The 26,704-nt window shown below is 42.3% G+C and overlaps 2 protein-coding genes and 1 non-coding gene across 8 annotated transcripts in view; 1 reads left to right on the forward strand and 2 right to left on the reverse strand.

The window, feature by feature from the left end:
• SLC9A7 (solute carrier family 9 member A7) overlaps positions 1-26,704 on the reverse strand; it is a 1,149,612-nt gene that overhangs the window by 905,999 nt on the left and 216,909 nt on the right. The window lies entirely within an intron of this gene.
• ZNF674 (zinc finger protein 674) overlaps positions 1-26,704 on the reverse strand; it is a 43,440-nt gene that overhangs the window by 6,011 nt on the left and 10,725 nt on the right. For 2 of the 6 annotated variants that reach the window (XM_050775635.1, XM_050775634.1), the window contains exons 5-6: positions 23,170-23,296; positions 22,741-22,836 (exon numbers count right to left, since the gene is read on the reverse strand). In XM_050775635.1, the coding sequence (XP_050631592.1) occupies positions 22,741-22,836; positions 23,170-23,296 (223 nt within the window). Of the gene's footprint in view, positions 1-22,725; positions 22,837-23,169; positions 25,856-26,704 lie in introns of those variants that run through there. The other 4 variants (XM_050775633.1, XM_050775632.1, XM_050775631.1 and 1 more) reach the window with 4 other exon arrangements.
• LOC126946951 (U6 spliceosomal RNA) lies at positions 12,231-12,333 on the forward strand. The gene has a single exon (XR_007722815.1). It is a non-coding gene; the product is annotated as a U6 spliceosomal RNA (small nuclear RNA).

Genomic DNA, 26,704 nt, shown 5'->3' on the forward strand with positions numbered 1-26,704 from the left:
ACTTGTAGTCATACCATAGAGAAATTACAGCAAATTTTAACATGTACAAGAATGACAACGAAATATTAGAAACCACCAAACATTCACCAATAAAGGTATGGAAAATGAACTATGACACTCATGTTGGAATGCTAGCAGAGCAGTTAAAATAAATGATCTAAATCTAAAGTATCAGCATAAAGCTCAAAAGGTAATACTGAACACAGAAAGCAAGTTGCAGAAAGATCCCTATAATTTTTTTTTTTTTTTGAAACGGAGTCTTGCTGTGTCGCCCAGGCTGGAGTATAGTAGCGCGATCTTGGCTCACTGCAACCTCTGCCTTCTGGGTTCAAGCAATTCTCCTGCCTCAACCTCCTGAGTATCTGGGATTACAGGCACCCACTACCACGCCTGGCTAATTTTTGTATTTTTAGTAGAGACAGGGTTTCACCATGTTGGCCAGGCTGGTCTCAAACACCTGACCTCAGGTGATCCACCCGACTTGGCAGATCCCAAAGTGCTGGCATTACAGGCGTGAGCCACCGTGCCTGGCCAAGATCCCTATAATTTGAGTGTACCAATCTGGTAATGTTACAAAAAGAATTCTACACTGATTACAGGTACAACTATATATAGCAAAAGTATAAAAACATAGAAGGATACTCACAAAATTCATGATACTGTTTACCTGGGGAGAGATAGAAGGAATAGGCCTCAGGAGGGGAAAAATGGGACTTCAACTTTATTTGTAAACCTCTGTTTCTTTTCTTTTCATTTTTTAAATTTTATTTATTTATTTATTTTGAGATGGAGTCTCCCTCTGTCGCCTAGGCTGGAGTGCAGTGGCGGAATCTTGGCTCACTGCAGCCTCCGCCTCCCGAGTTCAAGCAAGTCTCCTACCTCAGCCTCCTGAGTAGCTGGGATTACAGGCGCGCGCCACCACGCCTGGCTAATTTTTGTATTTTTAGTAGAGACGGGGTTTCACTGTTTTGGTCAGGCTTGTCTCGAACTCCTGACCTCGCGTGCAGGGATTACAGGCGTGAGCCACCGTGCCTGGCCTGTTTCTTTTATTTTTAAAAAAATGACAAAATGTTAACATTTGCTAATTCTGGGGAGGAAGTACAAGGGTGTCTGTTATAATTACGATTTCCTGTACTTTTTTTCAGTTTTAAAAGAAAGGCTTTTAGGGTAGACTTCTGAAATGACAGAGTGAGAGGAAGGACCTCAGTAAATCCTCTCCCCCACAAAAGTAATGATAATACTGGCAAAATCAAAATTATAAAAACCAATCATTTCACGACTTTAGAAATTAACCAAAGGCAAGCAATCAATTAAAAATCATTTATTCGAGAAAAAACAGGCCTGACGCAGTGGTTCACGCCTGTAATCCCAGCGCTTTGGGAGGCCGAGGCGGGTGTATCACCTGAGGTCAGGAGTTCAGGACCAGCCTGGCCAACATGGTGAAACCCTGTCTCTACTAAAAATACAAAAATTAGCCAGGCATGATGGCAGGTACCTGTAATCCCAGCTACTCAGAAGGCTGAGGCAGGAAAACCGCTTGAACCTGGGACGCAGAGGTTGCAGTGATCCGAGATTGTGCCATTGCACTCTAACCTGGGCTAGAAGAGCAAAACTCTGTCACACACACACACACACACACACACACACACACACACACAGAGAGAGAGAGAGAGAGAAAAAAAAACTAGTAAACCTTACTAAGAACAGCCAGGTCATGGTTCACTTGGCACTACTACTACTCTTCCTACTCCCCCACTGGCTCCCCAGCTCCATGAAAACTGTTAGCCTCACAGCTACCCAAGGGGATGACCTGTTTTGGAGCTCTACCAAAAGCCCTATCCCCAGACTGCTTTTGCTATTTGATCTAACTTAAAGTTCAGCTCCAAGAAAATAAAGGACACTATGGTAACTCAAATCCACACAAAGAAATAAAGAGCACCAGTAAAGGTAACCTGTAGGAAAGTGTTAACACAGCAGAACTGATCTTTAGAAGGGCCTGCTCACAGGGCTGGCTCCTGGCTAGAGTCTGGGAACTTGGCTTGTGGAATATTCCCTATGTTGATATGATGGCTTTGCCTACCTAGGGCGCTGAACACCTGTTTTTCTTCTGGGAGTCTGGATGCCTGAACACGAGAGGCCGATGATTTTCTTGTATGATGTGCCTGTTTTTAGTGGGTCAAACTGGACTTGCCCACAGACAAAGTGAAAGGGGCTTAACATAAAAGGCCTAGCTTGCCACTTGGATGTGCAATGCAGCTGTCTGGCCCTGTAGCATCTTGGCTTTGCATGGGGGGGGGGGAAACTATCCCTGTGGGGATTTATTTCCTACCAGGCACCCAGAAATACTGGTGGCAGTGATCCCGTGTGGGGATATGCCAGAGCACTTGAGATAAAGGAGGTGAAATTTTATAAGCTGAAACAGAGAAAAAAATGATATCAAGTATCAATAATCAGAATAGCTTTACACTGAAAATGAGATGGCAATGGAGCAATGCCTTCAAAAGTCTAAGGGAAAGATATTTCCATCCTAGAACTCTACTCCAAGCCAAACTCTCCGTCAGGAGTCAAACATTTGTAGACATCCAAAAATCTCAAAACTTCATCTCCCATGGGCCTACCTACATCCTTTCTTAGGAAAGTACTTGAAGAATGTGCTCCAACCAAATGAGGAAGAGGGCATGGCATAAAGAAAATATGGAACCCAACCATGCAGAAGGTGAAGAGAATCCCCAGAATGACACTGAAGAGCAATGTCAGGATGGCAGCTACACAAGAAGGAATGAGGGTAATCCGCCCAGATGAGAGCAGGTCAGAAGGCTCCAGAAAAACTCAGGGATATGACACTGAGGAAATCCTTGATATCTCCAGAAGCGCTCAGAGTCACTCTAGACAACTGATGATAAGTATATGGAGAGAGAAACAAATGAAAGAAACAAAACAATTAAGCCAGGAGAAGTGGTTCACTCCTGTAATCCCAGCACTTTGGGGGCTGAGGCAAGAGGATGACTTGAGTCCAGGAGTTCCAGACCAGCCTGGACTCTCAATCCAGTGAGACCCCATCTCTATAAAAAATTTTAAAAATTAGCTGAGTGTGGTGGTGCATAGCTGTAGTCCCAGCTACTTGGGAGCCTGCGGTAGGAGGATCGCTTGAGCCCAGGAGTTTGTAGTTACAGGCTGCAGTGAGCCAAGACCATACCACAGCACTCCAGCCTGGGCGACACAGCAAGACTCTGTCTCAAAAAAAAAAAAAAATTATTAACCAAAGGAACACAGTTATGCAGGGAAGGTAAATTAATCATAGATTACTATGTGGCTTGGCTGTGTATAGTATTTATATATACAGTCAGCCCTCTGTATCCATGGGTTTTACATCTGTGGATTCAACCAACCAAAGATCAAAACCCATAAATACGGAGGGCCAATTATACCATGCCATTTTATAACAGGGACTTGAGTATCAATGGATTCTGGTATCCATGAAGGTTCTGGAACAAATCCCCTGAAGATACAGAGGGCTAACTGTATAGTCATATTGTAAACAACAGTACTGATGGAAAACAAATTTATGGTATAATCACATTGGGACTATGGGGAAACACGAAGTCTATGTACATACGCATGCCTTTGGGTGGGTGACAGGAGCAGCATGGTGAATTCAATCTTAACCTTCCACAGTGAAACATTTCAAATAAGTTTTGTAAAATATATGTAAGTTATAAAGAATAGTAATACCAAAAATAATACCTGTGTATCTACCAACCATTAAAACAAATTATAGTTATCTTTGAAGTTCTTCATATGCCCATTTCCTTTTCTTTCTTTTCAGATAATCAGTATCCTGAATTTTATGTTTATCATGCCCTTCACTTTCTTTTTAGTTTCACCACATTTAGTTTACTCTTTAAACCTCAGGCATGACCTACTTTAATAAAACTGAGACTTTTTTTAAAATCAAGAGAATCTTGCCTTAGGTTGGTAAATCAGACATCTCAGATGAAACATAATGGTCTAGAAAAATGACCAGAACTGACAGAAAATTCAAGAAGCTTGAATAAATCAATAACTGTTTTTTAAATTATAAAAACTGACTCCATAATCAAGTCTTGCCATATCCAGATGGTTTTGAAAATAATTGGTATCAAACTCTCAGGAAACTAAATTTCAGTCACAGTTTCAAAAATTACAAGAAGGAAAAGTACTCAGTTTATTTTATGCAGTTAGTATAACCTTGGATACCAGAATAAGAGAAGAGCAGTACAAAAAAAGAAAATCTAAGATCTATTTTACTTCTAAACATTAATGCAAAATTCATAGGTTAAACACTAGTGAAATGAATTCTAAATTATTTTTTTAAAATGCTTCACAATTAAGTACAGTTTAGCACAGGAACACAAGAACACTTCAATATCATAAATTCATGTAATCTACCACATTAATAGATTAAAGGAGGAAAAACTGTCTTCTCAACATATGCAGAAAATAAGCATTTAAGAAAATACAACACTCATTAATGATTTTTTGAAAAGTCTTATTAGGCCGGGCGTGGTGGCTCATGCCTGTAATCCCAGCATTTTGGGCGGCCGAGGTGGGTGGATCACCTGAGGCCAGGAGTTCGAGACCAGCCTGGCCAGCACGGTGAAACCCTGTCTCTACTAAAAATACAAAAAATTAGCCGGGCGTGGTGGTGGATGCCTATAATCCCAGATACTTGCAAGGCTGAGGCAGGAGAATTGCTTGAACCCGGGAGGCGGAGGTTGCTGTGAGCCAAGATCACGCCATTGCACTCCAGCCTGGGTGACAGAGCGAGACTCTGTCTCAAAACAAAAACAAAATAAAAGTCTTATTAACAAAATAGGACTAATAAAAGGGGCTCTTGATGAAAGATACCTTTCAAAATACCACAGCATATTTAATAGTGAAAACTATAAAGTTACATCATTTCTGTGCCTCAGTTTTCTTCATATATAAAACAGGGATAACAACCAGCCTACTTTACAGGGTCATTGGGAGGATTCAACTATTTAATATGTGCAAAGCATACAGAACAATGCATTTGTGGCACACGGCAAGCATTCAAATGCTGCCTATCATTTTATTACAATCATTGTCTTCATGATTATTTCCACTAAAATCAGAAACAAACAATGCAGTATCATTTTATCTATTAAACATTGTACTACAGGTCCTAATTCATTGAGAGAAGAAAAAGAAATAAAATGTATAATCCGAAAAGACAATTGCCTTTATAAAGATAATAATTCACATAGAAGACCCAAGAGAATAAAAAAAATGGTAAGTATTGATAAAAGCCTTCAGAAAGACTTCTGTACACGATTTTATGAATATCACTAGCATTCTCATGTACTAATATTAACCAATTAGAAGATGTGATAGGAAACAAGATCCCAATCAAAATTGCAACAATAACTCAGAGGTATCTAGGAAAAAATTCAACAAAAAATGCATAAGATCTTCCTGACAAAAAATTTGAAACACTATTAAATGACATAAAAGGAAAACTGAGTAAGAGTTCACTGAAAGGAAAATTCAATAGTATAAAGATGCCAATTCCCAACCCACTCCCAACTCATTTCTAAACACGTGCAATTGCAATTGGAATCCCAGAGTTTTCCTTGGCACTCAACAAACAAATCCTAAAATTCCTATGGGAGACCAAAGGATCAAAGGAGATAAGGGGACTAAAGCCTGTTAGCTCTTAACAATATCAATTGGTAAGAATGGTACAACAGGCTGGGCGCAATGGCTCATGCCTATAATCCCAGCACTTTGGGAGGCCACGGCAGGTGGATCACCTGAGGTCGGAGTTCAAGACCAGCCTGGCCAAGATGGCGAAACCCTGTCTCTACTAAAAATACAAACATTTGCCGGGCATGGTGGCATGGGCCTGTAATCCCAGCTATTCAGGAGGCTGAGACAGCAGAATTGGTTGAACCCAAGAGATGGAGGCTGCAGTGAGCCAAGATCACACCATTGCACTCCAGCCTGGGCAACAAGAGTGAAACTCCATCTAAAAAAAAAAAAAGGTGCTCACCTGGGCACAGCAGAGCAACTGAGTTTTGGCCAGGTGCCACAGTGGCTCACACCTGTAATCCCAACACTTTGGGAGGCTGACGCAGGTGAATCACCTGAGGTCAGGTGTTCGAGACCAGCCTGGCCAACATGGTGAAACCCCATCTCTACTAAAAATACACAAAATTAGCCAGCCGTGGTGGCACATGCCTGTAATCCCAGCTATGCAGGAGGCTGAGGCAGGAGAATCGCCTGAACCTGGGAGGCGGAGGTTGCGGTGAGCCGAGATCACGCCATTGCACTCCAGCCTGGGCAACAAGAGCAAAGCTCCATCTCTAAATAAATATATAAATAAATTCCAGGAAGATTTTAAGAAAATAAATAGCAAATATTTAAATTTTTAGAAAATTATATAAAAATATTTTTATGTGCTCAGCCAAAAAAAAAAAATTACTTAAAATTACACAAAAAGGGCTGGACATGGTAGCTCACGCCTGTAATCCCAGCACTTTGGGAGGCTGAGGTGGGAGGATCACCTGAGGTCAGGAGTTTGAGATCAGCCTGGCCAACATGGTGAAACCCCGTCTCTACCAAAAATACAAAAAAATGTAGTTGAGCATGGTGGCGCACACCTGTAGTCCCAGCTACTCAGGAGGCTGAGGCAGGAGAATCGCTTGAACCCAGGAGGCAGAGGTTGCAGTGAGTTGAGATGGCGCCACTGCACTCTAGCCTGGGTGACAGAGTGAGACCCCATCTCACACACACACACAAAAATTACACAAAAAGCAAACTAAAAATTGATACATTTGATTCTTTTACAATTAAAACTTCTACTCAAAAAGACACCATAAACACCCTAGACTAAGGAAAGATATTGACTACACACAAAATTGAAAGAATATACAAAGAATTCATATAAAGCAGTAAGAAGAGACAAACAACTCAACAAAAACATGAATAAAGAATATGAACAGGCGGCCGGGCACAGTGGCTCATTTCTATAATCCCAGCACTTTGGGAGGCCAAGGTGGGCAGATCACGGGGTCAAAGAGATTGAGACCATTCTGGCCAACATGGCGAAACTCTGTCTCTACTAAAAATACAAAAATTAGCTGGGCGTGGAGGCGCACACCTGTAGTCTCAGCTACTCAGGAGGCTGAGGCAGGAGAATCGCTTGAACCCGGGAGGCAGAGGTTGCAGTGAGCTGACATCACACCACTGCACTCCAGCCTGGCAACAGAGCGAGACTCAGTCTCAAAAAAAAAAAAAAAAAAAAAAAAGAATATGAACAGGCAAGCCACAGAAGAGGAAATCTAACTAGTCAATAACATATGAAATGATAAATACTTTCAATAGTGATCAGGGAAGTGAAAATTATAATAACATACCAATTTACCCTTGCCATAGTACCAAAATTTAAAATCTATAATTCTGTGTGTGTGTGTGCACAAGTCTAAATTACACACTATCTGTAACATTAATTTTGCCACATAAGGTTATAAAGCTTTGCATTTTAACATTGATGATTTCTATTCAAAAGCTGAATTCCATACATTTCACGAAGCTGTATCTGCCCACCCGGCTGCAATCCATGCTTTTCAGGGATTAATTTGACATAATGTTAAAACCCACTCTTTTTATTTCAAAGACTGGTAATAAAATACTAGCAAGTATTTTCCCAGTCCACAGGCCTTTACAGGACTCAAAAGCAATAGGTCAAAACCACTTAATGTACTTCAGCTCTAACATACCCCTTAAAAGCGTAAGAGTGTTGGCCGGGTGTGGGGGCTCACGCCTGTCATCCCAGCACTTTGGGAAGTGGAGGCAGGCAGATCACTTGAGTCCAGGAGTTCAAGAGCAGCCTGGGCAACATGGCGAAACCCTGCATCTACCAAACAAACAAACAAACAAACAAACAAACTTAGCCAGGTGTCGTGGCATGTGCCTGTAACCTCAGCTACTTTGGAGGCTGAGGCAGAAGGATCAATTGAGCCCAGGAGGTTGAGGCTGCAATGAGCCAAGATGGCACCATTACTCTCCAGCCTAGGCAACAGAGAGCCCCTCTCTCAAAAAATTTTTAAAAAGAAGAAAAACAAAGTATAAGAGTGTTAAGGTTGAAGACGCTAAGGAAGAAAATTTCTTTAGAGAGAGCCATTTGAAAGCTGCGACATTTTCTCTTCCCAATAGGTGAGTGAGGAGTGTGTTCACCCCGCCCCAATCTGATGAGAAGGATTTCAAAGAGATGACCTGTTTGATATATATCCACTAGACTTTAGGGGACACAGAGAACTTGGCACCTGACTTTCACGTAGAAAAACTTTACAAATGACAGGCTGAGGCAGTCTGTGGTAGTAGAGAAGAGGTTGCATGGGGGTGAACTGTGGGTCTTAACCCCACAATCACACACACTCCACAAGCCAGATGTGGACCCTCTGGACATGAACGGGGCTGGGTTACTTTGGAAAGAGGGCTTTTTGCTAGCATCAAGGTGACCTCGGCGAAAGGAGACTGAAGGTACACCATGGGGCCCAGGGATATATTAATAACTGGTTGGGAAAGTGGCCCTTCCTGCATCAAGGAAATTGCAGTCAGGGGGCTCCAGCTAGGACATCTCCAAGGAAACCATAAAGTTCCAAGAACAGGAAGAATGAGTCTTTGGAATCTGCAACATAGAGAGGGCATCCATATTAGATTACAACTTTGTCAGTTAGGTCAAACCTTTTTTTGCCCATTGTATCTCTTTCCTTCCTTCCTCACCCACTGCATTCAAGGGGCCAGAGATGGCCTAGGTGTTGAGTGGGGGAGAAAGGCAAGGGAGAAGAACTAGCTGGAAAAGTAAAGAAAGAAAACACTGAGCATGCTCTTTTTGCCACTAAAATCTTTCAGCCTGAAGCAGGTATTTGCTGGGAGAGAACTTTTCCTTTTTTTTTTTTTTTTTTTTTTTGAGACGGAGTCTCGCTCTGCCGCCCAGGCTGGAGTGCAGTGGCCGGATCTCAGCTTACTGCAAGCTCCGCCTCCCGGGTTCACGCCATTCTCCTGCCTCAGCCTCCCGAGTAGCTGGGATAACAGGCGCCCGCCACCTCGCCCGGCTAGTTTTTTGTATTTTTTAGTAGAGACAGGGTTTCACCGTGTCAGCCAGGATGGTCTCGATCTCCTGACCTTGTGATCCGCCCGTCTCGGCCTCCCAAAGTGCTGGGATTACAGGCTTGAGCCACCGCGCCCGGCCGAGAACTTTTCCTTTAAATGAACTTCATCGTTTTCAATACTATATGTGATTAGACTTACTTTGAAACTAAAATAAGACTACCACTGATCCTCAGAAATTGAAAGGATGATAAGGGAATATTAAGAACAACTTTATACTAATAAATTTGACGGACAAAACTGACAAACTCCTTGAAAGACACAAATTATTGGCTAGGCGCGATGGCTCATGCGTATAATCCCAGCACTCTAGGAGGCCTAAGCGGACGGATCACATGAGGTCATGAGTTCAACACCAGCCTGGCCAACATGGCAAAACCCCATCTCTACTAAAAATACAAAAATTAGCCAGGCATGGTGATGTACACCTATAATCCCAGCTACTCGGGAGGCTGAGACACGAGAATCACTTGAACCCGGGAGGCAGAGATTGCAGTAAGCCAGTTGGTGCGCCACTGCACTCTAGCCTGGGCGACAGAGCGAGACTCTGTCTTTAAAAAAAAAAAAAAAAAAGAAAGAAAGAAAGGAAAGAAGAAAGACACAAATTATGAAAGCTCATTCAAGAAGAAATAGATAATCTGAATAACCCAGTATCTATCAAACTTTTAAGGAAGAAAGAATACAATTCTACATAAACTCTTTCAAAGAATTGGAAAGAGGAGGGAATACTTCCCAACTTGTTCTGTGATCTTATTATCTTGATTGTGGTGATGTGATCCTGGGTGTATACATGTCAACACTTACCAAAACTGTTTGCTTTATTTTTTATTTATTTATTTATTATTATTTATTTATTTATTTATTTTTCTTTTTTTTTGAGACGGAGTCTCGCTCTGTCGCCCAGGCTGGAGTACAGTAGAACAATCATAGCTCACTGTAACCTCAAACTCCTAGGCTCAAGTGATCCTCCCACCTTAGCTTCCTGAGTAGCTAGGACTACAGGCATGTGCCACCATGCTCAGCTAATGTTTTTTATTTTTGGTAGAGATGGGATCTTGCTATGTTGCTCAGGCTGGTCTTGAACTTCTGGTCTCAAGCAATCTCCCCACCTCTCCAAGTGCTGGAATTACAGGTGTGAGCCACTGTGCCCATCCCTGTTTACTTTAAGTATGTATAATTTCTTGTATGCCAAATTAAACCACAGTAAAGGGTTTAAAATAGCTAAATCAGTACTTAGATAGTTATGGCATTCACAATGCTTATATTAGAAAAGAAAGGTCTCAGATGATGACCTTATGAAACTAGAAAAAGAGCAAATTAAATTCAAACTAGCAGAAAGACAGAAATAAAAAAGATAAAAGCAAGAATGAATGAAATCAAGGTTTCCATTTCTAGCCACAATGGAATAAGTCTACTACAGCCTCTCCTACTGATTTTTGCAACAAAAATCTCTGGACAAAATACATAAAGTAACCACCTGAGGACTCTGACAAGTCAACAAAACCAGGAAGACTACGGAGGTGACTCAAAAAGTAGAGAAACAACTCATACATCAGTGGGTTCCCCTTTTATCCCTCATCTTCTCTCTCAAGACTTTGACCCAAATACAGGTCCCAGTGGCTTATGAATATACACAAGCCCTGAGTTCATCCAGGGACTCTTCACTCAAGAGAAAGCAAAGCTACATACCAAGCCTTGAGAACTGAACTAAGATTTAAGCCACAGCTCAAGTCTGAGACTAACACCTGAGTGACAAATGTAAGCAGGGCAGTGAAGGCTTTGAACACTGCACAAAGACCGAACCCACCACTCGAGTCTCTAACCCCTAAATGGCACGTGCACACGACAGACTGAAAGGCTTTGAAAACTGAACTGGTTGGAACTGATACCCATAGAAGGTGAGACAGACCTAGTGGTTTATTACCTGATAAAGATGAAAAGCAATAATGGGCTGGTCGCGGTGGCTCTCGCCTGTAATCCCATCACTTTGGGAGGCCAAGGTGGGTGGATCACTTGAGGTCAGGAGTTCGGGACCAACCTGGCCAACATGGCAAAACCCCCATCTCTACTAAAAACACAAAAAATTAGCCAGAGATGGTGGCAGGCACCTGTAATCTCAGCTACTCGGGAGGCTGAGGCAGGAGAACTGCTTGAACCTGGGAGGCAGAGGTTGCAGATTGCAGTGAGCTGAGATTGTGCCACTGCACTCCAGCCTGGGCGACAGAGTGAAACTCTGTCTCAAAAAAAAAAAAAAAAAAAAAAAAAGAAAAGAAAAAAAAAAAAAAAAAGAAAAAAGAAAAGCAATAACAACACAGTCACCACTATCCAGGATAGAATCCAAAATTATTCAGCATAACAACCAATCACAAAAAATAAAAATAAAAAATAAAAAAATTGTGACCAATTCTCCAGGGAAAAAGACAATTAACAGATGCCAATCCTGAAATAACCCAGGTGCTGGAAATATCAAAGACATTTACGTAGTTATGACATTTAAGCTCTATGAGGTAATGGCAAACACCTGAAATGAATGGATAAACAGACGTTCTCAACAGAGAAACAGAAACTGTAAAAATAAAAAAATTGTAAAAATGATTGGAAAAAAAAACAGGGCCCCTAGGGACCTGCAGGGCAATACCAAAAGGTCCAATGTACATGTCATTAGAGTCCTCAAAGAAGGAGAAAAAGAAACTAGTGTAGAAAAAAAGATTGCAAAAAATAATAACCAAAAACTTCCCATATTTGGAAAAAGACATATATTTACAGACTCAAGAAGCACAGTACACCAGAATCAATATAAACTCAAAAGAAACACCAGAAACATTATAATCAAAAGCCTGGAAAGCCAACTTAAAACATTTCTAATACAGCCAGAGGAAAAAAAGGTACACTGTCTATGAGGAAACAGTGATTCAAAGGACTGCAAAATTCTCATCAGAAACAGTGGAGGTCAGAAAACAATGGAACATCTTAAAAATACTAAAGGAAAAAAAATGTCAATCCATAATTCTACATCCGGCAAAAACACCCTTCAAGAATGAAGACAAGTGCTCACTGTCTAAAATTGGAACATATACTAAAATTGGAACAATACAGAGAAGATTAGCATGGCTCCTGTGTAAGGATGACATGCAAATTCATGAAGGGTTTCATATTTTTTTATAACACAAAGGATAAATGCTTGAGGGGATGGATACCCCATTCACTCTATGATTATTACACATCATATGCCTGTATCAAAATATCTGATGTACCCCATAAACATATATACCTACTGTTTACCCATAAAAATAAAAATTTAAAAAAAGATGAAATTTTAAAATTATCAGGTGAAGGAAAATTAAGAGATTTTTGTCAGCAGCAGACTTCTAAGAGAAATGCTGTAGGTTCTTCTTCAGGTGAAGGGAGATGATATCAGAGGGAAACATGGAACTTTAGGTATAAATGAGGAGCAACAGAAATGGCAAAATATCTGGGTAAATGTAATGGATAATTTTTCTCCTTTTGAATTCTTTAAGATATATATGATAGTTGAAAGCAAAAAAATATAACACTGTCTAGGGGATTTAAAATGTTATGTAGATGTAGTATGTTCAAAAACTGTAACATAAAAGAAAGAAATTAAAGACATCTATACTGTTGTAAAGCTTCTACATATTACTTGAACTATTAAACTATAAGTAGAATGTGAAAGGTTCTATGTGACTATCTTAGTGTCTACAGCAGCCATTGATTTTTAAAAATAACAACCAGGCATGACATCACACACCTGTAGTCCAAGCTACTTGGGAGAGTGAGGCAAGAGGATTGCTTGTGCCCAGGAGCTCAAGACCAGCATGGGCAACACAGTGAGAACCCTATCTTAAAAAATTAAATAAATAGGGCCAGACACGGTGGTTCACGCCTGTAATCCCAGCACTTTGGCAGGCCAAGGCAGGTGGATCACCTGAGGTCAGGAGTTCAAGATCAGCCTGACCAATATGGTGAAACCTCGTCTATACTAAAAATACAAAACTTAGCTGGGCGTAGTGCTGTGCACCTGTAGTCCCAGCTACTCAGGAGGCTGAGACAGGAGAAATGCTTGAACCCAGGAGGCAGAGGTTGCAGTGAGCCGAGATCGCACCATTGCACTTCAGCCTGGGCAACAGAGCAGGACACCATCTCAAATAAATACATAGATAGATTAGATAGATAGATAGATAGATAGATAGATAGATAGACAGACAGACAGACAGACCGACCGACAGATAGGCCAGGTGTGGTGGCTCACGCCTGGAATCCCAGCACCTTGGGAGGCTGAGGTGGGCAGATCACTTGAGGTCAGGAGTTCAAGACCAGCCTGGCTAACATGGTGAAACCCCATCTCAACTAAAAATACAAAAATTAGTTGGGTATGGCAGTGTGCACCTGTAGTCCCAGCTACTCGGGAGGCTGGTGCAGGAGAATCGCTTGAACCAGGATGGTGGAGCTTGCAGTGAGCCAAGATCGCGCCACTGCACTCCAGCTTGGGTGACAGAGCGACTCATTCTCAAAAGAAAAACAATAAATAAATAAATAAAAATTTAATTTAAAAACAAGACAGTGACAAAAAGTAAAGAGGAACATTTAAAATATAATATTTATATTATAATTGCACTTCTGGAAATTCATCCCAGAAAAATAAAAACTTATTATAAAAACCTACACAGAAATGTTTGTAGCAAATTTATTTGTAATAGCCCAACACTGGATACAACCTAGATGTCCTTCAACAGGGGAATGGTTAAACAAACATGCATACCATGGAATGCTACTTAGCAATAAAAAGAATCAAGCTTGATACACACAACAACCTGAATGAATCTCTGGAGTATTATGCTGAGTGAGAAAGAACTAATCCCTTACAGTTAGATACAGTATGATTCCATTATATATCATTTTTCAAATGACAAAATCATAGAAACAGATAACAGATTATTAGTTACCAGGCTATAAGACGAGATGGACTGGGAGAAAATTGGTATGACTATAAAAGAGTGACGGCCAGGCGTGGTGTCTCACGCCTGTAATCCCAGCACTTTGGGAGGCCAAGGCGGGCAGATCACTTGAGATGTGGAGTTCGAGACCAGCCTGGCCAACATGGTGAAATCCCGTCCTCTACTAAAACACAAAAATTAGCCAGGCATGGTGGCAGGTGCCTGTAATCCCAGCTACTCGGGAGGCTGAGACAGGAGAATCACTTGAACCCAGGAGGCAAAGGTTGCAGTGAGACCAGATCACGCCATTGCACTCCAGCCTGGGCCACAGAGTGAGACTCCATCTCAAAAATAAATAAATAAATAAATACATAAATAAATAAATAAATAATAAAAAGAGTGACATGAGGGATCCTTGCAGTGATAGAAATGCTCCATATTTGATCTGTATAGATGTCAATATCCTGGTTGGGATACTGTACTACAGTTTTGCAAGATGTTACCTACCAATGGGGGGAACTGGATAAAGGGTACATTACAATCTCTTGGTATTATTTCTTACAAGTGCATGAGAATGTATAATAATCTCAAAACAAAAAGTTTAAGAAAGTATTTGGGGGGAGGGGGAGGGGGAGGGATAGCATTAGGAGATATACCTAATGTAAATGACGAGTTAACGGGTGCAGCACACCAATATGGCATATATAACAAACCTGCACATTGTGCACATGTACCCTAGAACTTAAAGTATAATAAAAAAAAGTAAAAAAAAAAAAAAAGAAAATATTCAAATGTTCCAAAGAAGAGAGGAATGAGAGAGTAGAATAACAACAATCAGAAAAAGGGGGACAAAGAAGAAAGAAATAATAAAATGGTAGACCTACATCCAACAATGTCAATAATTACAAAAACACGCCAATTTAAAAGGCAAATTGTCAGTTGAGATTAAAAACACAAGATTCAACTATATCATGTCTACAAGAAACCCAATTTAAATTTAAAGAATCTCTGTTCAACAAGAGACACAAGAAAGACAGTGAAAAGACAATCGAGACTGGGCACAGTGGCTCATGACTCTAATCCCAGCACTTTGGGAGGCCGAGGTGAGTGGATTGCCTGAGCTCAGGAGTTCGAGACCAGCCTGGGCAACATGGTGAAATCCCATCTCTACTAAAATACAAAAAATTAGCTGGGCATGGTGGTGCACGCCTGTAATCCCAGCTATTTGGGAGGTTGAGGTGGAAGAATTGCTTGAGCCCGGTAGGTGGAGGTTGCCCAGGAGGTGGAGGTTGCAGTGAGCCAAGATCGCACCACTGCACTCCAGCCTGGGTGACAAAGCGAGACTCTGTCTCAAAAAATAAAAATAAAAAAAAAGACAATCTAAACAAAGGACAGTATACTTGCAATAAAGCATTAATATGTACTCTACTGAAAATAGTGCCACCAGGCATGGTGGCTCATGCCTGTAATCCTAACACTTTGGGAGACTGAGGCAGGTGGATCGCTTGAGCCCAGGAGTTTGAGACCAATCTGGGCAACATGGCTAAACCCCATCTCTACAAAAAAATACAAATATTAGCTGGGTGTGGTGGTGCATGCCTGTAGTACCAGCTACTCAGGATGCTGAGGAAGTAGGATCACTTGAGCCCAAGGAGGTTGAGGCTGCAGTGAGTCATGATTTCCTGGGCAACAAACTGAAACACTGTCAAAAAAAAAAAAAAAAAAAAAAAAAAGAAAAGAAAAGAAAGAAAAGAAGAGAAAAGAAAAGAAAGAAAGAAGTACTATGGGCCAGGCGCAGTGGTTCACGCCTGTCATCCCAGTACTTTGGGAGGCCAAGAGGGGGGTGGATCACCTGAGGTCAGGAGTTCAAGACCAGCCTAGCTGACATGGCAAAATCCCATCTCTACTAAAAATACAAAAATTAGCCAGGTGTGGTGGCACATACCTGCAATCCCAGCTACTCGGGAGGCTGAGGCAGGAGAACGGCTTCAACCCAGGAGGCAGAGGTTGCAGTGAGCTGAGATCTCCCCACTGCACTCTACCCTGGGTGACAGAGCAAGACTCTGTCTCAAAAAAAAATAAAATAATAAAATAAAATAAAGAAAATAGTGCTATGAATAAGTAGGAGGAAGACACATACCATAAGAAAAAAAAGAGTTGAAGACTTACGCAGGCGCTGTGTAAGATTTACACAAGTCACTCAAGTTCTCTATAAAATATGAAATGAGGATCAATTACATTACTAATCAAGGAAACAAAAGTTTCAATCACAATAAGATACTAATACACACCTACCAGAATGGGAACAAATAATAGTCTGACAAGCAGAAGTGGCACAGAGGGAGCATCTACAATGCTTTACAAACCAACAACGTCACAAACAACATTTGGCCTTATCTATAAATTATTCACACCTCCAGAACCCAGACACTACAACCTAGGTATATACATTAGTAAAGCTCTCACAGCAAATGTTCCTAGCAGACATGTAAAATAATGGCAGTATTATCATTAGCTATACTAGCCTTAAAACGGAAACAACCCAAACTCTATCAAGAGAGTAAATACTGGCTGAGTGCAGTGGCTGACACCTGTAATCCCGCACTTTATGAGGCCAAGACAGGAGGATTTCTTGAGGCCAAGAGTTCAAAACCAGCCTGGGTGATATAATGAGACTCCATCTCTACATGAAAAATAAGAATAGCTGAGTACAGTGGCACATGCCTATAGTACTGTCTACTCAGGAGGCTGAGGCAGCAGGCTTGCTTAAGCCCAGGAGTTCAAGCCTGCAATGAGCTATGATCACACCACTGCACTCCAGCCTAGGTAGCAGAGTGAGACCCTATTTCTAAAAAATAAATAATTTAAAAGACAGAAGAGTAGGTACTTTTAATTGTGTGATACCCAAACTAGAACACTATCCTGCAATGAAAATAAACATCATGGCTGAATCTCACAACTATAATAGTGAATAAAAGAAACAAGTCACAAAATAATTCATACAGATGATTCTGTTTTCATAAAGCTCAAAGAAGAAAAAGTTCAAACTAAACAATATATTGCCTGTGGATATAAATATAGACAGCAGAAGCTCTAACAAAAATCTTAAAATAATTATCCCCAAATTTGGGATACAGGTTACATCCAGGAGAGAGGTAGGAGGATACAATCTGGAAGGGGTAGAGTCATAGATCTCAACCTAAATGGTGATTATCCAGGTGTTAGCTATGTATTTCTTCTGAAAAGTATGCATGTGTTCTAAATGCTCTTCTGTATGCAAGATATAGTAATCAATAAGGATTTCTATCTCAAAGAAATAGAAAATGAAAAACACAAAAATAAACACAATCAAAAGTTGGTTCTGTGAAAAGATTAATACAATGGATAAATCTTAAGTCAGACTGATCAAGAAAAAACATACATTATCAATATCAGGAGAACAACATTACAGATCCTACAAATATTAAAAAATAATAAGGAAATCTTATGAAAAAAACTTTATTTTATTTTATTTATTTATTTATTTAGAGACGAAGTCTCACTCTGTTGCCCAAGCTAGAGTGCAGTGGCACGATCTTGGCTCACTGCAACCTCCGCCTCCTGGTTTCAGGCGATTCTCCTGCCTCAGCCTCCCGAGTAGCCAGGACTACAGGCACATGCCACCATGCCCGGCTAATTTTTGTATTTTTAGTAGAGATAGGGTTTCACTATGTTGGCCAGGCTGGTCTTGAACTCCTGACCTCGAGATCCGCCCGCCTCAGCCTCCCAAAGTGCTGGGATTACAGGCGTGAGCCACCCCGCCTGGCCAAAAAAAACTTTATATCAAAAACTTGATAGTTTCGATGAGACAAATTCCTTCAAGGCCACAAACCACCAAAGCTTGCTCAAGAAGAAAACAGTTATCTGAATATACCTATAATTATAAAAAAAAAAAAAAAAGAATTTGTAGCCGGGCGTGGTAGCTCATGCCTCTAGTCCCAGCACTTTGAGAGGCTGAGGCTGGTAGATCACCTGACGTCAGGAGTCTGAGACCACCCTGGCCAACATGGTGAAACCCTGTCTCTACTAAAAACACAAAACTTAGCTGGGCATAGTGGTGTTTGCCTGTAATCCCACTTACTCAGGAGGTTGAAGCAGGAGAATTGCTTAAACCCAGGAGGCGGAGGTTGTGGTGAGCCAAGATCGTGCCATTGTACTCCAGCTTGGGCAACAAGAGTGAAACTCCGTCTAAAAAAAAAAAAAAAAATTTGTAGTTCAAAATTTCCCCTCAAAGAAAATGCTAGGCCCAGATGTCTTCACTGATGAACTCTACAAAACATTTAAGAAATAATGCTAGTCCTATATAAATTTCAGAAAACAGAAGAGGAGGAAACACTTCCCAACTCATTTTATGAGGCCAGCATAACCCTGACGTCAAAACCAGACACAAACAGTGTAAGTGAAGAAAACTACAAACAATTATGACACATAAACATAGATGCAAAATAATAAAGTATGAGCAAAAATAAATAGAAGCATATCAAATGAATGATCATTTGATCATTATCACTTGATCATTATCAAGTGATATGATCATTATCAAGTGGGGTTTACACAGGTAATGGAAAGGCTGGTTCAATATCTGCAAATTGGCTAGGCATGGTGGCTCACACCTGTAATCCCAGCACTTTGTGAGACAGAGGCAGGTGGATCACCTGAGGTCAGGGGAGTTTGAGACCAGCCTGACCAACATGGAGAAACCCCGTCTCTATTAAAAAAAAAAGCGCGCACACACACACACACACACACACACACACACACACACACACACAAATTAGCCGGGCATGGTGGCAGGTGCCTATAATCCCAGCTACTCGGGATGCTGAGGTGGGAGAAACACTTGAACTTGGGAGGCGGAGCTTGCAGTGAGCTGAGATCGTGCCACTGCACTCCAGCCTGGGCAACAGAGCGAGATTCCGTCTCAAAAAAAAAAAAAAAAGAAAAGAAAAAGAAAAATCTGCAAATTAACTAGGCATGGTAGCTCACACCTGTAATCCCAGAACTTTGGGAGGCTGAGACGGAGGATCACTTGAGGCCAGAAGTTCAAGACCAGCCTGGGCAATACAACAAGACCTCATCTTTACAAAAAATTTTAAAAATAGCTGGGCATGGTGGTACATGCCTGTAGTCCCAGCTACCCTGGAGGCTAAGGCAGGAGGATCACTTGAGCACAGGAGTTTGAGGCCACAATGAACTATGACCACACCACTGCACTCCAGCCTGGGGAACAGAATGAGACTCCATCTCTAAATATAATAATAATTATTTAATTAATTTAAAAATAAAGGAGAAGAAGCATGATTATATTGATTGATGCAGAAAAAGCATTCACGACATTCAGCATCAATTCATGATAAAAACTCAAAAAACTAAGATTAAAAGGAATAATCCTCAACCATTGTCAGGCCACCAATGGAAAACTCTACAAATAAAAAATTATACTTAATAATGAGAAAGTGAGTACTTTTGCCCTAAAATCAGGAATAAAGCAAAGAAGTCATTCTCACTATGCCTATTCAACACAATACTCAAGATCCTAGCCAGTAAAAAATGGCAAAAAGAGGCCGGGCACGGTGGCTCATGCCTATAATCCCAGCACTTTGGGAGACCGAGGCAGGTGGATCACCTGAGGTCGGGAGTTCGAGACCAGCCTGATGAACATGGAGAAACCCTGTCTCTACTAAAAATACACACACACAAAAAAATTAGCTGGGCATCATGGTGCATACCTGTAATCCCAGCTACTTGGGAGGCTGAGGCAGAAGAATCACTTGACCTCAGGAGATGGAGGTTGCGGTGAGCCAAAGTCATGCCATTGCACTCCAGCCTGGGCAACAAGAGTGAAACTCCTCAAAAAAAAAAAAAAAAAAAAAAAAGGCAAAAAGAGAAGTAAAAGACATCCAGATTGGAAAGGAAGAAACAAAACTGTCTTTTTTACAACTACATGATTGTTTACATAGGAAATGCCAAGCTATCTACAAAAAAGTTACAAGTATTAATATGTACACTTAGAAAGGTCCCAGGATACAAGATCAATATACAAAAATCAATGGCATTTCTATAAGATAGTACTGGCCAATGGGAAATTGAAATTAAACAAAACACCATTTATAGTATCTTATAAGAACATAAAATGCAGATATGAATTAAAATGTGAAAGACTTATGCATTCAAAACTACAAAACATTGAGATAAAATTTAAGAAGATCTAAATAGAGATACATGCTATTCATTAATTGGAAGACTCAATATTGTCAGTATATCAATGATCCACAGATTCAGTGTAATCCCATACAAAAATCCCTGCGGGCTTTTGTGTACAAATTCACAAGCTGATTCTAAGATTTATATAAAAATACCAAGGACCTAGAATGGGCAAAACATTAGGAAAGGAAGAGCAAAGTTGGAAAATTCATACTTCCTGATTTGAACACTTAACATTAGGCTACAGTAATTAAACAGTGTATTACTGACGTATAGACAGACGCATCTGTGTTCAACTGTTTGGTTTTTTTTGAGACAGGGTCTTGCTGTACCCCAGGCTGGAGTGGCAGTGGCGTGATCACGGCTCACTGCAGCCTCGTCCTCTCGTGCTCAAGCAATCCTCCCACCTCAACCTCCCAAGTAGTGGGGACTACAAGTGCATACCATCATGCTTGGCAAATTTTAAAAATATTTTGTAGAGACGGGGGCTCACTATGTTGCCTAGGCTAGTCTCAAGCTCCCAGGCTCAACTGATCCTCCCACCTCAGCCTCCCAAAGTGCTCGGATTACAAATGTGAGTCGTTGTGCCTGGCCATTCAAAGGTTATCAGCAACGATGGCAAAGTAAGTCAACAACAACAACAACAACAAAACAGTGTTTTCAAAAATGCTGCTGGAAAAATTGGATATACATATGCAAAAAAACCCCCTGACCCTCACCTCATGTCAGATTTACAAACTTAACTCATTCTTTGTCATAGGTCTAAATTTAAGAGCTAAAATTATAAATCTTCTGAAAGAAGACATAGGAGAAAATCTCCATTGCTCTGAGTCAGAGATTTGTTAGATAGGATACAAAAAGCATGAACCATTAAAGAACTTGATAAACTGGGCCTTATCAAAATTAAAAACGTCTACTCTACACAGCACAGTTGAGAAAAAAAGAAGCCATAACCTGGGAGTACATAGTTAAAGGACTTGCATCAAGAATATACAAAGAACCAGCCGGACGCAGTGGCTCACGCCTGTAATCCCAGTACTCCGGGAGGCTGAGGAGGGTGGATCACCTGAGGTCAGGAGTTTGAGACCAGCCTGGCCAACATGGTGAAACCTCGTCTCTACTAAAAATACAAAAATTAGCTGGGCATGGTGGCGTGTGCCTGTAACCCCAGCTACTCAGGAGGCTGAGGCAGGAGACTTGCTTAGAACCCAGGAGGCGAGGTTGCAGTGAGCCAAGATTGCACCACTGTACTCCAGTCTGGGAAACAGAGCAAGACTCCATCTCAAAAAAATATATAAAGAACCTTACAATTTAATAGCAAGAAAAATGGCAAAAGATTACAACAAATACTTCCATAAAGAAGATATAAAGAAGATATAAAGATGGCAAATAAGGGCTCAACAATATTCATCATTAGAGAAATGCAAAATTAAATCACAATGAGATCCTCCTACACACCTACTAGAAAAAAAGGACTAACACTAACACCACCAAGTGCTTGCAAGGATGAGAAACACATGGAGCTCGCGTACATTGCTAGTGGAAAAAAAAAGTGCTATAGCCACATTGGAAAACAGTTTAGCAGTGTTTGATGAAGTATTCCGCCCTGGGAATAATGTTCTCTCAAGTTTATTTTTGAATAAATAAAGAGATAATATAAAAAACAAGAGTTGAGTGGGAGGAAGGTACTGAAAAGAGGAGGACTCTGAAAATAGGTGGTATCAAGTCAGATTTGTAAGAGTCTGAGAAGGAATACGAAGAGAAAACAGAAAACAGTGTGAGGTTTAAAGTGTTTACCACAAAATAAGAGCAGGCAAGAAGATGGTGGGTACCAGGCTGGGTAGAGTAAAGGTCACTAGCAAAGCTTTGTTGCCTATACCAACTCCAAAAAATAATGTATGATAATTTCCTTGAGTCTAAAAAATAAAAGACTCCAACTTTCAGCCTGAAAGGGCCCACAGTATGCCCAGTAAAGAGGAAATGCTGACATTTGCATCTACTCTGGTAAAAATATATAAGCACAAGAAGGGAGAATAAGTCTTAAAAGCTTCCAGAAAGGTGGTGGGAGAGGAATGAGAAGAGGCTTGGCACTTCTCACTAACAAGCCAGGAGGGTGGAAGGTAGAAATGGGATCTCAGAACAAGAGTGGCCACAATCTATGGGAACGCCAAGCAAAGAACGCAGAGACTGTAACCAGTGGCCAGGCAGAGGCCTCATTTGGACATGACAACAGTTCCGCTCATCAGAGCCTAGGCATGTCCACAAGTCCGGGGCTCTCAGAAGAGCTCCTGAGCTCATCCCAGAGGCCAAGCTGTCACCAACCAACCTGGTCCCTTTCCCCAGCCTGACTCACCTGGCCTGTCCTCACCTGCACAGGTCCGTACCGGGGTCCCTCCATCTGCCATCCAGGACTCTTCTCCTGGTCCCAACCTGAAGATCACATCCGGCTTCGCAACTAGATACCCTGTTCAGGGGACATGACATAGGACTTCGTTATTAACGCTGAGGAATTCCAGAACCTAGGCCCACCCCTGCAGGCTGAAGGTGGCACGGCCTCGGGGATGGCCCCAAGCACACAGCCATCTGCCCCTCAGTACAGAACATTCACATAGCAAGCAAGGGCACCAACATGCTCTCCAGAGTCCAATGGGGACTACAAATACTGCACAGTGGGCTGTAACCCACACTGAGGGTGGTAACCCACACTCGTTGTTCCCAGGCCCCGGAGCTTGGAGCAGCTGAGAAAGAAACACAGTACTGGGGGCATTCTGCATCACCCCGTGGCGCGGTCCCTCACCCACGGACACCAGGTGGCTGTAGTTCTCAAGCATGACATCCCTGTAGAGGTTCTTCTGGGCAGAGTCCAGTTGCTGCCACTCCTCCAGGGTGAAGTCCACAAACACGTCCTTGAAGGTCAATGATTCCTGTAATGGCACATTCCTCTTTAGCATGCCAGGACCAGCCTGGGGCACCGGGACATGGCACCTCACGCACATGGAGGGCTTACTCTGTGCCCTCTAGGAGAAACTTGACAGATGAAGAGTGTGAGGTGCACAGAGCCTAAGTAACTAGCCCAGGTCACACAGCCAGGAATGAGGGAGTCGAATCCATGCGGTCTGGCTCCCGCATCCACACTGGCCTTTTTTTTTTTTTTTTTTTTTTGAGACTGAGTCTTGCTCCGTCACCCAGGCTGGAGTGCAGTGGCGTAATCTCGGCTCACTGCAACCTCTGCCTCCCGGGTTCAAGCAATTCTCCTGCCTCAGCCTCCAGAGTTGCTGGGACTACAGGAGCCCACCACCATGCCCGCCTAATTTTTGTATTTTTAGTACAGACGGGGTTTCACCATGTTGGCCAGGCTGGTCTCGAACCCCTGACCTCGTGATCTGCCCACCTTGGCCTCCCAAAGTGCTGGGATTACAGGCGTGAGCCATCGTGCCCGGCCTGGCCTTTCTTATATAATTGTTCTTATGCCAGTCACTAGTCAGTTTGGCATAGTATATTACATAGAGTATCTATATGACTAAAATCATTTTGAACTTTATAAGAGAAACAGATAGGCTATGAGAAATATCTCACCCTGGAAATTCATTCATTCAACACATGTTTACTGAATAGAGGCCAGACTGGTAAGTCCTGTGAAGTAAAGACTGATACAAAACCACACCTCTTGAACTCAAGGAGCTTCAGTTTAGTGGAGGGAGAAAAGCGACACTTAGACACTCATAGATGAAACCGAGGCAGCGAGGAAGCCTGCCTCACAGGGACAGTGACAGATGTAGGACAGGGTCCGGGTGGTCCACAAAGGAGGAAGTCAGTCCTGCCTGGGGCTGACAGAGCAGGCTTTGCAGGGGACACAGAGCTACAACGAACAGTTCTAAACATAGCTAATCAACCATGACAAACCGTTCTAACCTTCGCTCATCAATCATGAAACAAAGAACAGGAAGCCAGAGGTCTGTGGCCCAAGCAGCTGATTGAGGCAAAAGGGGAAAGGTCTGTGCTTGGCCTTGTCACCACCAAACAAGAACTCACTTCTACAAGGGCCCCAATTCCTCACAAAGACTAGTAACCCACCTGTTTCTGCTCCAGATCCCATCCTGTCACACCCACACTTGCTGGCCTTCAATTCAAGCCACTCGTTGCACCCGTAAGGCCCAAATCAGCCACAGTGGCACTAGTTTACCCAGCTGTGCAGGAGAGGGGACAGGAAAGCCAGCCTGCCAGAGGGCGGTGACAGGCAGGTTTCTCCAGCAGGAGGGCTTCTCAGAGCAATCCAGGAGCTGGTAGCCCAAACTGCCCCTCCCTCGTGAGAGCTCCGCTGCCAGGGAACAAAACCACACTGCTGAGTGCTAGGATGAAACAAATGTTGCTTGGAAGCTCTAACCTGTTCCATAGACCAATATCTCTTGTAATGGTCCCAGTGGCATGGCTTCCAGGGTCCCAGCAAAAGATGTGCCCAGTTACATATCACTGAGTGACAATGTGCTCAGAAAACCCCAATCCATGGCTTCCTACCAGCCAGTCATAGTTTACTCAGTCCTCCAGTCCAGATGCAGTTTGTTTACCAATCCAGAGTCATTTTTATCTGGAGTAATGTCACCTGGTTTGATATTGTGAAATATATATTTGGTTTTTGTCCTGTCTCCTGGCAAAAGCTCCTGCAACCCTTGGAATAGACTCTGAAGTGATCAAAGTGTCTTTTATATGCTAATGAGATGACTGGTGGCTGGCTGCCCCTAGGTAGCTTCCAGATGGGAGCTGGTCACCAGAAAACCAGACAGGATTAGAGGGTTGGGAATTTCATCTCCATCCTCAAAACTCCTGGGAGGGCAGAGAAGATGAAGGCTGAGTTGACTACCAAGGGCCAGTGATGATCATGCCTCTGTGATGAAGCCTCCATAAAAACCCCACTGTGGCTGGGTGTGGTGGCTGGCTCCTGTGATCCCAGCACTATGGGTGGCTGAGGGAGGATCACTTGAGGCCAGGAGGTTGGGCCTGCAGTGAGCCAAGATTGCACCACTGCTCTCCAGCCTGGTGGACAGAGCAAGACCTTGTTTGTCAATTAAAGTCTTTATTGCAAGTCTGTGGTCTCAGTGAATTGGTTTTGACTGTGCAGTAGGTGGGAATAACCCATTGGCTGGTTACAGTAAAAATATCTTAAATCAGCCAGGCACAGTGGCTCACACATGTAATCCCAGCACTTTGGGAGTCTGAGGCGGGCGTATCGCTTGAGGTCAGGAGTTCGAGACCAGCCTGGTCAACATGGTGAAACCCTGTCTCTTACTAAAAATACAAAAATTAGCCAGGTGTGGTGGTACACGCCTGTAATCCCAGCTACTCGGGAGGCTGAGGCAGGAGAATCTCCTATAATCCCAGCTACTCAGGAGGCTGAGGCAAGAGAATCACTTGTACCCGGGAGGCAGAGGTTGCAGTAAGCCGAGATCACGCCACTGTACTCCAGCCCTCCAGTCTGGGTGATAGAGCTAGACTCTGTCTCAAAAAAAAAAATATATATATGTATATATAAAAATATATGTGTGTGTGTGTGTATATATATATATGTATCTATAATCTATGCAGAAAAGATGACATTAGGAAAATCTGGTGGATTAGTCCATTCTCATGCTGCTAATAAAGACATACCTGAGACTGGCTAATTTATAAAGGAAAGTGGTTTAACTGACTCAGTTCAGCATGGCTGAGGAGGCCTCAGAAAATTTACAATCATGGCGGAAGGCGAAGGGGAAGCAAGACACCTTCTTTACAAGGCGGCAGGAAGGAGATGTGCAAGCAGGGGAAATGCCAGAAGCTTATAAAACCATCAGATCTCATGAGACTCACTTATTATCACGAGAACAGCATGGGGGGAACTGCCCCCATGACTCATTACCTTCATCTGGTCCCGCCCTTGACACGTGGGGATTACAATTCAAGATGAGATTTTGGGTGGCGACATAGCCAAACCATATCTTCTGGCTAGGTATTTATGGAGGAAAAAATCTCAATAAAACTGAATTACCCATCTCACTCTGAACCCACAAATAAATTACACAGGGATGAGAGATTTAAAAAAAAAAAAAAAAACTAGGACTCCCTCTGTCATCCGGGCCGGAGTGCAGTGGCACGATTATGGCTCACTGCAGCCTCAAGCTCCCGGGCTCAAGCAATCCTCCTGGACTCAAGTGATCCTCCTGCCTCAGCCCTGCAAAGTATTTGGGACTCCAGGTACAGGCCACCTCACCCAGCTAATTTTTGTATTTTCTGTAGAAACGAGGTTTCGTCATGTTGCCAGGCTGGTCTCGAACTTCTGAGCTCAAATGATCCACCCGTGT

The sequence above is a fragment of the Macaca thibetana genome, chromosome X (assembly GCF_024542745.1).
Source record: "Macaca thibetana thibetana isolate TM-01 chromosome X, ASM2454274v1, whole genome shotgun sequence".
In the NCBI taxonomy this organism is placed as follows: domain Eukaryota; kingdom Metazoa; phylum Chordata; class Mammalia; order Primates; family Cercopithecidae; genus Macaca; species Macaca thibetana.